Source organism: Hevea brasiliensis, chromosome 17 (assembly GCF_030052815.1).
Source record: "Hevea brasiliensis isolate MT/VB/25A 57/8 chromosome 17, ASM3005281v1, whole genome shotgun sequence".
Lineage (NCBI taxonomy): Eukaryota > Viridiplantae > Streptophyta > Magnoliopsida > Malpighiales > Euphorbiaceae > Hevea > Hevea brasiliensis.
Window position 1 is genome coordinate 5,349,886 of NC_079509.1, and position 13,120 is coordinate 5,363,005.

The 13,120-nt window shown below is 35.7% G+C and overlaps 1 protein-coding gene across 4 annotated transcripts; it reads left to right on the forward strand.

Annotated features, from left to right (window-relative positions):
• The first annotated feature begins 6,202 nt into the window (after positions 1-6,202).
• Positions 6,203-12,758, forward strand: LOC110670168 (protein YLS7). 4 transcript variants are annotated; one of them, XM_058139207.1, is made up of 5 exons: positions 6,203-6,555; positions 6,776-6,834; positions 6,984-7,716; positions 10,919-11,197; positions 11,622-12,758. In XM_058139207.1, the coding sequence occupies exons 3-5, from the start codon at positions 7,125-7,127 to the stop codon at positions 12,425-12,427; spliced, it is 1,677 nt and encodes a 558-aa protein (XP_057995190.1). In that variant the 5' UTR covers positions 6,203-6,555; positions 6,776-6,834; positions 6,984-7,124; the 3' UTR covers positions 12,428-12,758. The 4 variants fall into 4 exon arrangements, with proteins under 4 accessions (XP_057995190.1, XP_057995189.1, XP_057995188.1 ...); XM_058139206.1 differs by lacking the exon at positions 6,776-6,834 and having other exon boundaries at positions 6,203-6,733; XM_058139205.1 differs by lacking the exon at positions 6,776-6,834.
• The last annotated feature ends 362 nt before the right edge of the window (positions 12,759-13,120 follow it).

A 13,120-nucleotide genomic window follows, 5' to 3' on the forward strand; every position in this document is an offset into this window, starting at 1 on the left:
CACAATATGTATGTAAATTCTTCCTGTCAAAGAGTAGTTGAACCTTCACCTCCAAAACCAAAAATCCCTTTGCTCACCTTTACAAAATCTCCACCTGTGTCTTTTTCATCCTTGGTGGCACGCTCTTCATACACTCCACAGTCTAATCCAAACCAAACCTCTCAACCCAACAATAATTGTGATAATATAAAAAGCTTGGTCATGGCAAGAGCGAGGTGCTCGAGAGCCCCTGAATACAAAGAAAACACAATCCCCGAGGATGCTCAGAGTAAAGGGAAGAGTCCTATATTAATGCCTGTAGAGCCAGTTGCCTCAACAATTTAGAAAGACTCTGTCATTTCTTTTGCCCTATTGTTATATTAGGCTTCTACTCTGACCACAACATGAATGCTGGCCAACCACCAAAATCCTCTCTTAAAGAAAAGAGTCTTAAGGTGGGTATCTCGCATTCGGCTGGGCTCAAGAAAAAAGGCCTAGTGAGCTCAAAAAGAGCTAGGCCCCATTTGTTGGAGCAAGTTACGTTCTATCCGTCTAGGCCAAACAAATTTATCACATGTACACATTTCAAGCCCAATCCCTCAAAGTTCAAGCCTGGTTTGTTTAAACCAGAGACCATTGTGGCAGGTTCAGTGCCTCAGGAGATAGTAAAAAATATTAACATAACGAAAGATAATCCTTTGTATTCTAAAGTTGCCTTTTATGTTCAAATGGAAGAGAGAACTCCAGCGACATGTGGAAGATCTTTTATTTAGATTGTGGAGAGCCCTGCCCTAAATGAAGAAGGTGATATGGGTACAGAACATAGCCCTTTATTGGGATGGGATCATAATCAAATTCAAGATGCTTATGAGTCTTCTGATAGTGGAGCTCCTGTTGAGGCCTCGGTGGCTGGCCAAAAGCCACCAAGGGAGCCATGATTACCATCTCTTAGAACTGTCAGCGGATTGGGCACCCCAAGACAGTTCGAGCTCTAAGGGAGCTCATCTAGAAATATAGCCCCCTCCTTAGTGTATATAATGCAGACAAAAAATAAGAGGCTATATCTGGAGAGGTTGTGTAGGCGATTTGGTTTTACTTCTTCTTTCTATATTGATCCTAAATGCTTATCAGTTGGACTTGCTCTTTGGTGGAGGGATGGTATTAAAATTGATGTTAGGGCCGCTTGTGAAAGTTTCATTGATTTGGATGTGGTTTTGGTTGCTCTGAATTTGAAATAGCGCTATACCCTGGTCTATGGTACTACGGTGAGAAGCGAAAGAAGAGCTTTTGGCAAGAAATGAAGATGCTTAGATCCTCTCAATCTAGTTCGTGGATTTGCTTGGGTGATTTCAATTCGGTTACTGCTCAAAAAGAGAATTTTGCAGGTAATGTTGTTGACCATCTCAAATTTCAAATTTTACTGACTTCCTTAATCGCTGCCAGTTCATGGACTTGGAATGTAAGGGGCCTATATTTACTCGGTATAACAAACATTTTGGGGAGGAAGCCATCCAAGAGAGGTTGGATAGAGTAGTTTCAACAGTTGAATGGCGTGAAACCTTCCCAAAAGCAATGATTATTCATGAAACTCTGCTTGGATCGGATCACAGGCTGTTGGTGTTATTGATAAAAGAACGCAGAATCCAGAGGCAAGGGTCTCATTCATTTTGAAGTTAAGTGGCCGCATAATTCTGATTGTCCGAGGATTATCTCTTCAACTTGGCAGTAGGTAGTGAGGGGTTCTCCTATGTTTGCAATAATGCAAAGGTTGAAACTGTGCAGAACAACTTTGAGTCGGTGGAATGCTAGAGTTTTTAAAGGGGATCAGGAGGAAATGAAGTGAATCAAAAGTCAACTTGAGGAGGTGTATAACAATGTGATAGATGGATCTAACAATGATGTAGAACAACAACTTCTATCTCGTTTACATGAATTGTCGTATCGAGAGGAAGTCCATTAGAAACAAAGGTCCAGAATTAGTTGGCTTGTTGAGGGCGACCGAAATACTCGCTTCTTCCATTTATTAGCTATTCAGAGGAGATAGCGAAATCTTATCATGAAGCTTCAGGATGTTGCTGGAAGGTGGTTAGATTTGAAAGAGGAAACTCATGCTGAGATATCTAATTACTACCGTAGAATATTTAAAAGCAAGGAGTAAATCTACTGATGATTTTTCTTCATCTCATCTGAACCATTCTACTTTAATGTTTATCTCAGAGGAAGCATGGAAGGCTCTGTGGAATCTGTTAGTTCAGCCAAAAATAAAAAAATTTCCTTTGGAGAGCTTTGCTTAATATCATCCCAACTAGGGAGAATCTAGCTCGCAAGGGATTATCAGCGGATCCAGTTTGCTCTATTTGTAATGTAGAAATTGAATTAGTAGAACACACACTTTTCTTTTGTGATCATGCATGAGCAATGTGGCTTTTAGGTCCTTGTAATTATAAGCCTAGGCTTGTTGGATTTTCTTCCTTCTCTCGATGGTGGATAACAATTGTGCAACAACTTAAACATGAGCCTAATATTTTGGATGCTGTTGATATTTCCTATTGAATCATATGGAAGGAACGCAATAAAGCTATGTTTGAGCACAGTTAGCCTAATCCCATAGCAGCTCATCGTTAAATCTTATTTTCTTTGCAAGAAATGAATATGATGAAAGCATTGTTATTGCCTTCTCAAATGGAAATCTCTCGTAATCATATCATATAGAATTGGTTGCGTCCTCTGCAAAATTTTTTAAAGTTCAATACTAATGTGGCTTGGGTTAGTCCCAATCAAGCAGCCCATATTGGTGTGATTGTTTGAAATCATGAAGGTAGGCTAGTGAATGGAGCTATTAAAAGAGTTTTTTCCAACTCTCTGTTAGCAGGTGAAGCTCACGCTATGCTTTTTAGCTCTCTAGTTGGTTAAGGCTATAGGATATGTCTTGTTAATGGTCGAGACTGATTCTGCTATTCTTTTTTCTGCTCTCACAAGCCCATCTAAAAATGTACAATGAAAAATTCAAGCGACTATAGTTGCCATTAAATCACTCCAACCTATGTTTTGCTTTATTTTTGTAACACTCCTAATTTTTAAATTTATTATTTTATGGATAAATATTAAATTTAATTTTATTTAAAATTTGGGAAATGTTTTGAAATTTTTCAAATTTTAGAAATCGGATTTGATTTTCTAAAAATGCGAAACTTTGATGATTTTTAAAAATTAATTTAAAGACCACGTGATAAAACTAAAAATATATTTAGACTTTATAAATTTTTTTGAGTTTTCTGAAATTTTTTTGAAATTTTTGGGCCTCGTTTTTTGTCACAGGACGGAGTAAAAATTCAATTTCGGGTATCCTGAATCTAATTGGCCGAATTGAACCAGATCGGGTCAGACCGACTCTTTCTTTTCTTCTTCTCCTTCCCCGTGCACTGGCCAACGCCCTAGCTGGCTGAAAAATCGTGCCAAACTCCCTCCCTTCGCACGCGCGACTTTTTGCCTTTTCGGTCGATACAGCCACCGATTGGATCGAGTCTTGTCCCAAAACCCATCTACACCTTGAGAGCTTTCCATAGAGTCAAAGAACACTAAAATCCATCGAGCGGTTTGTTCAATTTTTGTTCGAGAAGTTTTAGCCTATTTCTATTTTTGGGATAGATTTCTTGTAAATCGTGAACGCCACAAAAGATCCGAGAGCACCGGAGTGCTCCCTCGATGAGAGCTTCGCGGCAATACCCATTTCGAATTTTTTCGACACCGTTTTTTGGTGAGTCCCATGGAACTTCGCAGTATTTTTCCGAACACTAAACGAGCTTAATAAATTCAATAAAAATTATGTACTAAACCCTGTATTGTGGGCTTCGCGTAGGTACCTTCATTTCTCTGAAATTCAACAGTTGCTCGAGTTTGTAATTTCAGGCCGAGTAGGCAGGCAACCGAAAAAGTTACAGAATTAGGTCGAAATTATAGGCTACCCCCATCATTTTCAGACGTTTTGGACGCGTCTCCAAGGTCGGAATTGGCATAGGTAAACTCAAACCTTATTTTTTTTTAATTATCTAGTGCTTAATTATGATTAAAAATCTATAAAATATTCGTGGTAGGTTAAAAAAATTATAATTCCTTTTGCATTAGTTTAATAATATTGCTAAGGACAGCGGGGTAAAATTTTAGAATTTTTAGAGCTCATTTGGGTAGTTTTTGCAAAATAATTAATTGTATGGACTAAATTGTAATTTTTCAATTTATAACTGTTGACTGTTTGGATGGGTTCAGGAGGGGCCATGTGATGTGATTGAGTTATAAATGTGTGACTTGTGAATATATAAGTGTATTTTGAACCCTTTTGCAGGTTGGGTAGGTTATAGGTATAGGAAGACTCTGCTGAATTTTCGGCACGATTTATGGCATCTTTAGCCCTTTCTAAACTTGTATTGAGTCAAATATATTAAACAATTGCAATGAAATTATCAAGTGAGCTGGGACGACCTTCCTCAGTTCAAGTATGTGAGTAAAATATTAATTTTAATTATAATTTCAATATTATTATATATTCAGACATGCTCATGCATCACTTATAAATATGTATCTATGAATTTAAACACTAGGAAAGTTTTATATTGCATTCTTAATTGATGAAGTGCCATGAATGTTATTTATGGTAATTTGGAACAATATGTGTGCGTTGGCGTGCGTGTGGTGAATGGTATTAGATATGGATAGAATGGGTAGACGTGGCTTGAGAGATACTTGCTGAGACCCGATCCTTTATGGATAAGTCCGAGGATCAACTTTCATATATGTACTGTTTGAACACTATATGGGTGTGTGAGTGCTCCAAATTACCTTTTTGCTGTTATGATATGATGTGTATGAAAATTTCAATAGTGTTGCATTCTACTCCTTATGATACATTAGCTCTAGGTAGCTATACAAATCGTAGTTAAAATTGGTATTTTACTCTCTGAGTTGAATGCTCACTCCTATTCACCTTATTTTTTTAGACTACCGGAGTATTAGTTGTTGTGGCTAACCTGCTCATCTTATTCACAAATCAATTAGTAATATCTAATGCATTTTGTACAATTTAGCTAAAATTTTAGACTCCGCGTGTGTTAGTAGTATTTTAATCAATTTGGGACTATAATATAATATTATGTTGAATTTGTAAGAATATTAAATATATGTATGTGTGAGTGTGATTGGATTGGATGAGGGAACTGAGCTCTCATTTGATTTATGATATGATGAATATGTGGATGGTGAGCTAAGCTCCCCAAATTGTTATATATTGTGTTTATAGGTTGAGCGAGTAAAAAACTCTATGTTGTATGGTCCATATTATGGCCAAACTCTGTCCGATTGAATTCTTGAAATTGAGCTTAAAATGGGCATTAAGATTGAGTTAAGAAATAGTTAAGCTTATTACGGATATCGGAGATTTTAGGTTGGCTCAAGTCTTAGTACCGGTCCGACTCATAAATTGGATCATGACAACTTCTTTCTCTCGTATTGATAGAGATGCTAATAGAGCAGCCGATTGTGTGGCTAAGTTTTATTGCAACGATAAATTTCTCATTTTTTGGGTGGCTTATCTCCCTCGAGAGCTATTTTTTATTTTGTATTCTGATGCCATTTGGCATTTGCTCTAAAAAAATATAATATATAGATTATTTTGGTTTATAATTAAAAAATTAATTAATTATTAACTATCTTCTTAATATGAGGATAAAATAGGTACTTTTATTAATTTTTGAGCTACTTTGTATATATAAATTTTAACTTTTAATTAAAAATATTTTAATTATTTATTAAATCACCTCTTAATATAAAAAAAACACAATTACAATTACTTTATTTATTGTGTTTTATTATTTTATATTATTAAACACAAAGTGTGACTATTTTATCTGTCTATAGTAATTATTAATAAAATAATACTTTTCTTATTTAAAAATTTCCCACAATAACAAATCATTTTCAATAAATAAGATTGGAAATATAAATTTAATTCTAAATTTTATCAAAAAAATTATATTACTTTAAATTTTTAAAAAGTCTCATCTTATCTTTTAATAAATTAATTCTTTAAAAAAAGTGAAATTAAAATATATTTTAGATACTATTTAATTTAAAGACCTTAAAAATAATTTTATTACGTGTAAACATTTTAAAAGTTAAAGTTTCTCAATATTATTTTGTAAATTTTAGGTGTGAGATAGTGTATGCCAGTAAGTGAATAAAAAAAGGCCAAATAATGGACCTTTGTCGATCGAGACAAGCAGGGCGGCGGTGCAGTTCATAGCTAGAACCACCAAAAAAAAAAGCAGAAAATCCCAAAAGAGAGAAAACCAAATCCTGCCTTTTCTCTCTCTTAACTGGAAAATTGAAGGCAAGAAGAGACTTAAAAGAAGCAGAACAAGATTGAAGGTCGCTAGAATTCACGCGTTCTCCGCATTATTCTTCTCAGATTTCTATGTCATTCAATAATTGAAATATCTCCTTCTCCCGATCCAAGATCCTTCCTCTTCCTCTTTCTCCAAAACGTCTCCGTTTTGGCTTCCTCCCAATCCGGAAATTTATTAGGTATAGGTTATTTTCAGATTTCAATTCTCTGCTTCATTTTTCTTTTCTCCTCGTGATGTCAAATCCATCGACCCCAAATTCAAAAATTATCGAGCTTCATTGCGGCATTTAGTCTCATCTGCACGTTTATTTTTTGAGTGAAAGTTGTTTTCTTTTGACTTATGAGGATCTGAAGAAGGTTATAATTGTTACTTATATAGTGATTTCGACTTGGTTTTAGATAATTGAAGAATTTATTTTGAAGCAGATTTGAAGAATTTGCCTTGTTTACGTGTAAATGTACTTATAAAATTTCTTTTTTTTTATCTGTCGCTCAATTCTTTTGCCTTTTTTTTTTTAACGATGTATTGTGATTTTTTTTTTATTGTTAAATGTTATATTGAGTTCTGTTATTGTTCATTAAATGCCGTCATGTTTTGCTTTCTCAGGTTACTGAAGGCGATTTCTTGTTTTTGATCATTGAATTGAGGATTAAAGCTGTGGCGAGTCGATCTCTGCAGCTGTTGGTCTAAATACACATGTCTCACATTTCCTTATAGAGCCTAGTAGCCTACCTAATTTGGAAAGCCATGATTTTGGATTCACCAAAGGGCGTTCCTGGATTGGTCGCGTTACCGCGGTCGCTCTCTTCTATGGCAGTCACAGTTGGAGGCCTTGCCATTTTCTTAGTTCTTGGTTCTTTGCTTCTGATTTCTTACCCCATTGGTTCCACCGTCCATGGGTATTTTTATGGTGTTGATAATTCTAATAAATTGGCTTTGCCCGTCTTTCCTTCTAACGAAAGCAACACAGATAGTAGTCTTGATCGTAATGTAGATGTGATTAATAGAAATTCCTCATCTGGACCTAGTTTGGAAGTACCCATTAGTTCTAGTGGTGTTAATGATAGTGTAAATGACATAGATAAGAATTCTTTGCCATCGGAGTCTGATCTACAAATTCCCTCTGCCAATGCCCGACAAGAAGTTGGGGTGAAGGAGAAGGGCAGTTCAGTTGCTTCCAGTGCTAAACGAAATGTTGTGTCTGATAATTCAGGTAGTGCAGATAAAGGATCAGATGAAAGTAGCACAACTACTTCTGCTCCAGATTCCGAATCAGAGGCTAAGCCAGTTTTATCTGATGTGCCCAGCAACACAACCCCGATCAGTTCAGAAGATTCTGGTACTATCTTGTTATTTTATATTAATCTAATGCTATCTTATAGTGGAGTCTCTGTGTGGTTATTTGCTGATATGATTTATTTCTCTAACTGCCAAATAGTTTCTTTCGACTTCATACTTTGTTGACTGTACAATTATTAAATTGATGGTGGAATTTGTTTATTTCTATCATTGAATATATTTTTCTTTTTCATTTACAATTAGAATATGTTTTTTCAACAGAGGGGTAAATTCTTTTCCCCTTTCCTTCTGTGCATGACGAGATGATCTGCTATCAATTCATCATACTTTAATCAAGAAATGAGATACTTCATTTTTTATATAAAAAATTAGTTTGTTATAAGGTACTTTGATGATAGTATCAAAAGTCGTAATCTTTTAATAACAAATATAATTCTAAGTCAATAGACTTTTGAGGCCTAATGGTGTTGACTTCCCTGCAAAACGGGAGGAGTTTTCTCAAGTGCTGCTTTAAAAATCAGGCAAGGGATGGGAACTGGGCTGTTACATATCAGCCTGCACACTTACTAAAACAGAAGAATAGAGAGAGAGATAAAAATAGATGAGAAAAGAGAAGAGAGTAAATGAGAAGAGAAAGAGAATACTTTAGAGATGAGAGATATCTTTGATTATTAATGATCTTGGATAGTCTCCTCTTTACAATTAAGTTCCTATTTATACTTCTTTCGATCCTATAACTACTATCTACAATTACAATTGACTGGATAGTAATTACAATAGACTAGTACAATAGAATCTTCCTATTTAACTACTGGACTAACCTCTTAACTGCTCTACTCCTTACTCATAACATTCCCTACTCCTTGACATCATTTTTGTCCTCAAGAATGAAGAAAATGCTGGAAATTGAAATGAATTTTAGGTGCTGCCTTATCATTAGCCGACAGATGTGATAATCCCACATAGTTTCTTTTGCTGGCCAGTTAATTCCCTGAATGTTGGAATACCAAATATTAACTTCCATCATATGCTTCAGCTGAAATGTAGAATTGGCTAAAAGTTGTAGGTGATAGTATAAACTGTTAATGAACAAAGATTTTTTTTTTTCTTCTCCAAATTTTCCATGCTTGTTCCTTGAAGATCATAATACCATTCGATGGCTGAACTTTCTTCCTTTCCCTTCTTGATATTTCCCATTCATCTTCCATGAGACTTCTAGGATTACAACAGTTGAACTCACCATCTTGGCTGCTAAAATTTTGCCACTTGCTTACAGTAACCACATTTTTTGTAGTTCCTTTATCTTTCTTGTTTTTAGGAACATCCCCAAAAGTTTGTGCAGCAAGAATTTCAAGCTGAGCTTCTGCATTCCCCATTGTCAACTCTAGTTTCCTATCATCACCATCTTCATCCTTCTCCTTCTCATATTCCTCCCTTGCACTAGACAAATCAAAAACAAAATCTTGATCTTGCTCCATCTCAAGGCACTTGTCTTTCTTATTAGAAGTTTCATCAAAGGCATCTTGTTCCTCACTTGAATTTTCAAGAAGTGGATCCTTATTATTAAAGACCGCAACATTCTCCTTTACCACTTGAATTGCTTCCACCAATTTGTCGATTTTCTCTTGAAATGACTTCCCATATTTCTCTAATTTTTGTAATAACAATTCTTCCTGCCTTTTTAATCCTCTTTCAACTACTTCTATAATCCTATCAAGCAATTTCTGTTCCCAATGATGGTCTTCCATGATCATCTTTTAGAAGGCTGAGCAGGATGTTAGAAAATTTTATTTATCAGAGAAGAAAAATTATAGGGACTGGGGAAGAAAAGTTGATGTTGAAACATGGATTTCAAGAATTTCAGGAAAGAATAAAGAGAAGAAATTAGGGAAAAGGTGGAGGAAGAAACGGGTTTCTAGAAATTCCAAGAATTTCAAGAAACAGGTTTCTTGAAATGCAGGAAGTGAAAAATCAAAGAAAAGAAACAGAAGAAAGAACCAGAAATTTATAGAAGAAAGAAATTTGATTCAAGAATTTAAGAAAGAAAGAAGAATAGAAAAGAAATCTGAATAGAGGAAAGGAAAGAGAAATAGGAGAAAGGAGAAGAAGAGAGGAAGATGATAGATCAGAAAAGTAAGAACAGAAGAAGAAGAAGAAGAATAGAGGGAAAGAAAGAAGGAATTTCAGAGAAGAAGGAGAAGAATTAAAGGGAAGAAGAGAAGGAGAAGATTTAGAGGGAAGAAGAGGAGAAGAGAGAAGAATAGAAGAAACCTGGTATTTTGAGAAGAGTAATCTGCCATAGATGCAACTCCCATGAAAAAATTTTCAGTAGTTGCCCACCAATCTAACAGCTCTGATACCAACTTGTTACATATCAGTCTGCACACTTACTAAAACAAAAGAATAGAAAGAGAGATAAAAATAGATGAGAAAAGAATAGAAGTAGATGAGAAAAGAGAAGAGAGTAAATGAGAAGAGAAAGAGAATACTTCAGAGATGAGAGATATCTTTGATTATTAATGATATTGGATAGTCTCTTCTTTACAATTAAGTTCCTATTTATACTTCTTTGGATCCTATAACTACTCTCTACAATTGCAATTGACTGGATAATAATTACAATAGACTAGTACAATAGAATCTTCCTATTTAACTACTGGACTAACCTCTTAACTGCTCTACTCCTCGCTCATAACATGGGCAAAGCCTTAAAGGAGGATGAAAGTATTGCTATCACATAGCCTTAATCATAGATTCATAAAGTATACTACCTATCTTTGTAAGGTATAGCAGAAGCTTTTTGCTTTCTATATACTATCTTCTTTGGTAGACAATATGCATTCTTCTTCTTCGTTTCATGTGGCTTTCTCCTGGAGCTTGCTAAAATTTTGGCAAACTGTGAGGTAGAGCTGTTTTGTCAAATAGCAATCCTTTAATTATCTGCTTCATGAAGCAATAATGCCTGAAGAACATGTTTTCACATTCTAGGCTTGTTTTACGTTCTTTGTTAGAAGCATTAAAGCCTGCTCATCGTGAAGTTTTTTATTCATACTTCGGGTGTAGAACTGAATAGGAAAATATTTGGCTTCATTTTTTCTATGCAAAAGAATGTTCAGATGAAAGAGTTCTTTTGAAATTTGTTTGCATATAAAATATTTGGTTTATGCTGGGTTCATTACTTTTTCATCATATTTTTTGATTTTGTAAGATTCTAATTTGTTCTTTCATATGTTGAGCTGTAGGTTGTGATCTGTACCATGGAATTTGGTTCTTTGATTCTCAGGGACCATCATATACAAACAACACATGCCCTGTCCTGACACAGATGCAGAACTGCCAGGGGAATGGGAGACCTGACAAGGAGTATGAGAATTGGCGTTGGAAACCTTCTCAGTGTGAACTTCCACGATTTGATGCCAAGAAGTTTTTGGAATTGATGAGAGGGAAGACTCTAGCTTTCATTGGCGACTCTGTTGCTCGAAACCAGATGGAATCAATGTTGTGCCTTCTCTGGCAGGCAAGTATACTTGCTTCCTGTGATGTTGGTCCATTGGCAATGTTGTGCCTCATATTGGCGTTGCAATGTATCTTGGTTTAGGGATATTTTATTTTTGTGAATTGGTTATGTTGGTAGTATGACTGAAAATATTTCTCTATGTTTTCTTGGTAAGTGTGGGGCAAAAGATGGTGATTTCAACAATTTTGCACTGCTGCCCTGCCATTTGGAGATTTATAATATTCATGTGGTCTTCCCATTTGTTATTCTTTATGCCTTTTTCGCTTAGAATAATTTTTTTTTTTTTTGATAAATGTGATTAATTGCCATTCCTATGAAATGAAGTGCTTCTCACCTATGAAGTGTGACTTATGGTAGACATGATTGCTTGCTATTTTTAGTCTGGGATATGTAACTTATAAAGAGACTTCTGAAATATATTCAGGTAGAAGTTCCCAAAAACCGTGGGAACAGAAGAATGCAACGATATTTCTTCAGGTCAACATCTACTATGATTGTGCGAATATGGTCCTCTTGGCTTGTTCACAAAACATCAGAACCTTTTGACTTTGCTCGAGAAGGTGTTGTCAAACTCCACCTTGATGCTCCAGATGAGGATTTCATGGAATTCATCCCGAGTTTCGATGTGATTGTTCTTTCTTCTGGCCATTGGTTTGCCAAGCAATCTGTCTATGTCTTGAGCAATGAAATTGTGGGAGGACAGTTGTGGTGGCCAGACAAGTCTCGTTCAATGAAGATTAACAATATTGAAGCATTTGGAATATCTACAGAGACAATTCTCACGTCTATGGTTACCCATCCAAATTACACTGGGCTGACCATTTTGCGTTCCTATTCACCTGATCATTATGAAGGTGGGGCATGGAATACTGGGGGATCATGCACTGGAAAAGTGAAACCTCTTGCTCCAGGTGAGTTGGTGGAAAATGGCTTTACGGATATAATGCACAAGAAACAGGTAAGAGCTTTTGATCGTGCAATTAAGAAGGCAACGAATAAATCAAAGTTGAGGTTGATGGATATCACTGAACCCTTTGGTTATCGCCATGATGGGCATCCAGGTCCATACCGAAGTCCTGACCCAAATAAAATAACGAAACGTGGACCAGATGGAAGGCCCCCGCCACAGGATTGCTTGCACTGGTGCATGCCTGGTCCGGTTGATACGTGGAATGAATTTGTGCTTGAAATTATAAGAAGAGAATTTGAGGGCAGCCAAAGCTCTTTATTGTGAGAGTGTTGCTTTTCTTTTTTCCTAACAGCTTGCATACTTGTGCTTTGTACTGGAAAGATCATTTGTTCAGTGAGATTCAATTTATTGTAGGATCAGGGGTAGCCTAGTCCTTTACGGTTATTTATTTATTTATTTTTTCTTTTTTTAAAGGGGGAAATATGGCTGCGGTGGGTTTAGGATTGATCGGGATATGATGTATTATAAGGCCTCCATGTTGTTCGATTATCAGGATAAGATTAATATTTACTTGTGGAGAAAATTGAGAGCTATTTGTTGGATAGTATTGTTACATGATGCAAAACAATAAAATTACAAGTTCTGTTCTTTCAAATTTTCCTCATTTGTTCAATCTCTTTTCATCTACTTGTATCTTTTAGTGTTAAATCATCAGTTATACTTTGGAAACATGGTATGTCAAATAAAATTGGTAGCTTCAGCTATTGAATATCTCATCTTTCCCTTCTTTCCCTTGCCCCTTGTCATTTGGAGCAAAGAAACAAATCTCACAAAGGGCTCCCTTGTCAGGTAATGCAATTAAGCTTCGCATCTTTGACAAATGTTGGACACAGTGCATCAACAGAAGAAATATAGCATACGATCGTGTATTTTCCTATTAACAGCTCCTAGTTGCAATAGCTTTGTATATTCAGAGTGGCTTTTAATCTTTATCTGCTTCCATGTTTGGAAACTGCA

Coding starts and splice junctions, on each gene's coding strand:
- LOC110670168 (XM_058139206.1), top strand. CDS start 7,125: ATGATTTTGGATTCACCAAAGGGCGTTCCTGGATTGGTCGCGTTACCG. Junction 7,717..10,918: donor GATCAGTTCAGAAGATTCTG/GTACTATCTTGT, acceptor GTTGAGCTGTAG/GTTGTGATCTGTACCATGGA. Junction 11,198..11,621: donor GTGCCTTCTCTGGCAGGCAA/GTATACTTGCTT, acceptor ATATTCAGGTAG/AAGTTCCCAAAAACCGTGGG.